Source organism: Trachymyrmex septentrionalis, unplaced genomic scaffold (assembly GCF_001594115.1).
Source record: "Trachymyrmex septentrionalis isolate Tsep2-gDNA-1 unplaced genomic scaffold, Tsep1.0 scaffold13, whole genome shotgun sequence".
Lineage (NCBI taxonomy): Eukaryota > Metazoa > Arthropoda > Insecta > Hymenoptera > Formicidae > Trachymyrmex > Trachymyrmex septentrionalis.
Genome location: NW_017304438.1, coordinates 1,754,532 through 1,757,642, shown reverse-complemented (window position 1 = coordinate 1,757,642; position 3,111 = coordinate 1,754,532). Strand labels below are relative to the sequence as shown.

The following is a 3,111-nucleotide window of genomic DNA, read 5'->3' as shown; positions in this document are numbered from 1 at the left end:
AAAGTCTTATACCATTTTGCAATTTTCGCAATAGTTAACAAAATATTAATTGTTTAAAATTGCCGAAAATTGATTTTCAATAATTTTTTACTCAAATTCTATTAACTTTACAGAAAAACTGCAAGAGACAAAAATTGTTCATTTTCTTCTCATAGAGCTCTAAGAATTAAAAAAAAATTTTTTTAGAATTTTTTAATACCGTATTTTCTCATGTTGGTAAAAATGAGAAAATGCAGTACTAAAAAATTGATAAGTAATTCTGAAAACAATTCTAGGGTTCTATGAGAAGAAAATTAACAATTTTTGTCGTTTGCAGTTTTGTAAAGTTTATTGAGTTAATTTAATAAAATTTCATGTTAAACTTGCGGACACTTCATGTTATATAAAATTTAATCACCTACATACATAGTATAGGGTTGGCCATATTCGACGGAAAGGGTCATATTCGACGGAAAGATGTTTTTTGTTTTTTTGTTTTTTTTGTTTTTTTTTTAATCATGGGAAAAAAAACACATTTTTTGCTTTTCATTATAAAAGCCATTTAATATGGTTCAAGGAGATTTGTGTACATTATTTGTTGAATATGATATCTCTTAAATGATCGCCTTGAGCCTGCATGGCGAGTTACAGTGAGTTGCCACATCTTTCTGTCGAATATGGCCAACCCTGTATATATACATAGTATATATACATAGTATACATTACATGATATACATTAGATTTGGTTAGATTAGGTCTCCTATAAGATTTAATATTGTTTATATATTCGATTTGTTTAAATAGATTATGGCCGAAACGTTTATTTTAATGTATATTATTTTGTAAGGATTATTAAATATTAGCAACTAATAATCTGCTTTTGCTCTTAATCCTTGATATCTTTTAAATTGTTTTACTTAATTGAGCTTTATGTACTAATTGTGATAAATAGACTAAATTATTTCATTATTTTATTATTTTACATGTAGATATTCTGATGTGCTCTCATCTAACTATGCAACATCATTTTTCTTTCTACTGGGCAATGTAATTATATCCTTGAGCTTTTGCGCGGCTCAGGTAAATATTTGAACCACAAGGAAGCTTTAAATGATGTTTTTTTAATTTCAAAACGTTTAATAAAATTGCGTAATTTAAGTTGATGATGGTAGACAATCAACTGGAAGAAATTGTCAGACTTCTCGCTGTTACTTTAGCGCAATTATTACACATATATTTCCTAAGTTTGATTTCTCAAAGATTAATCGATCACAGCAGCAGACTTCAAAACGTAATGTACGCAATTTACAATAATTACATTTGTTAGTAATATTTAAGTAATATAAAAAAATATATTAAATAAAAAAGGATATAAAATCAGAAAAAAACATACTTTATATCTATTTCAGTTTTATATATTTATTTTTCGTTTTAAACAATTAAGTAATCAATGTCGTCATTTTGTAGACTAAAATTACATAAACAACTAAAGTGTAAAATGCATTAATAGTTACAGCTGCGATTGGTATAAGATTTCAAGGAGATCGAAACAACTTTTGAGATTTACTTTACTGCGTACTACTAAGCCGTGTCAATTAATAGCTGGTAATATGTTCGTAATGTCGATGGAGAATTTTAGCTCGGTACGTGACGTAATATTATTCCGGTAATTATTTAAAATATAATATTGTAACATTTTTCAGATCTTAAGAATATCCTTATCGTACTTCACGATGCTTACGTCACTACAATAAGTATTGTAACTGAAGGTTTATAACGGAGTTATAAATACAATACATAACTGAGATATCAATATCATTACTATTTTCGTATTATCCAAATCTCATTAACTGTATTAAATATTATACATAAATTTAAACGTTTTGCTTTGCACTAATAAAAACATTATTAAAATTACTTCAAAATTGTATAGGTTCTAATGAAGTAAATCAGCTATTAATAAAAAGCCTTTAAGAGGCGATGCTAGTTGTTGTGCGGAACATAAGTTTATTAATTCGACCCACCTAGAGTCCTGTTCAGTAATAATCCACCAAATGGTATTTGGCCAAATAATATTTGTAAATTACGTATATCTTAATGTAAATCTCACTGAGTTAGTCTTTTTAATTGATGTATTACAATTAACAATTATTACTAAAGAGGACTCTAACCGTGGACTCTAATAGAAAGCATTTTAATAGCTTAATATTAATAAACTTATGTTTTGTACAATAATTAGCGTCAGTTCTCTCTCTCTCTCTCTCTCTCTCTCTCTTCTCTTCTCTTCTCTTAAAGGCTTTTTATTAATAGTTCATTATTAAAATGTTCAATTTGTATTGATATAAATCACTTCTTTTACACGAAATAAAATCATAATTTTAAAAAATTATCATTTTCAAATTTCGGGAATACAAAACTCTAAAAGATATTTTTATATTCATCTTTGTATACTTACAATAGAATTATTTTTTGATATTGTTTTAATTCATTTAGATATATTTCTGTCGAATAAACAATCCATTATTGCACAATTTACTGTTTACTGTAAATCAAATTATTGCTTTTAACTTTTATAAATGATAATATTTTTTATTTCATAGTATAGAAATATATATCTAAAATAATTGACATATAGCGATGGACTATGTGGAGCGGACGGACTATAACTACTGTCTTCTATGTTTTATAAAAACGAATATATTATTCAGAATTTAACGCTATCATCTGTGTTGCTTTACGCAATGCTTTACACAATGTCAATGGCATTAAAATTGTAGGACTCTGCGTGTCGCTCGCTTGCGGGAGGCGTTTCCCCTTTACTACTTATTCCATTTAATTTAATATATTATATGTATATTTCTTTTTGCGAAAGCATCGACACTCTAAGAGAATATCAAATGAACACCGTGCGGAGGGTTGGCGGAAACCTTACAGCTATCAAGAATTCCGCTTGAAAATGAATCAGCCAATGGACGTCTTTGATACCCGATATTTTCAAGTTAACAAACTGTTGTTGTCATTTCTCGGCTTGTGGCCAATGCAGTCATCGTCTAACAGAAAGAAACTTTTTTATTGTACATTGTTTGGTATATTGATTCTATTACTGCCGCAGGTATAAATTCTTGTACACGA

General features: G+C 27.8%; 1 protein-coding gene across 1 annotated transcript in view; it reads left to right on the top strand.

The window, feature by feature from the left end:
- The window catches only part of LOC108756656 (odorant receptor 13a-like), a 3,693-nt gene extending 1,960 nt beyond the window's left edge, over positions 1-1,733 (top strand). The window contains exons 6-9 of the mRNA XM_018500645.1: positions 969-1,059; positions 1,139-1,275; positions 1,490-1,622; positions 1,683-1,733. Of these exons, the coding sequence (XP_018356147.1) occupies positions 969-1,059; positions 1,139-1,275; positions 1,490-1,622; positions 1,683-1,733 (412 nt within the window). The remainder of the gene's footprint in view (positions 1-968; positions 1,060-1,138; positions 1,276-1,489; positions 1,623-1,682) is intronic.
- Positions 1,734-3,111: the final 1,378 nt, after the last annotated feature.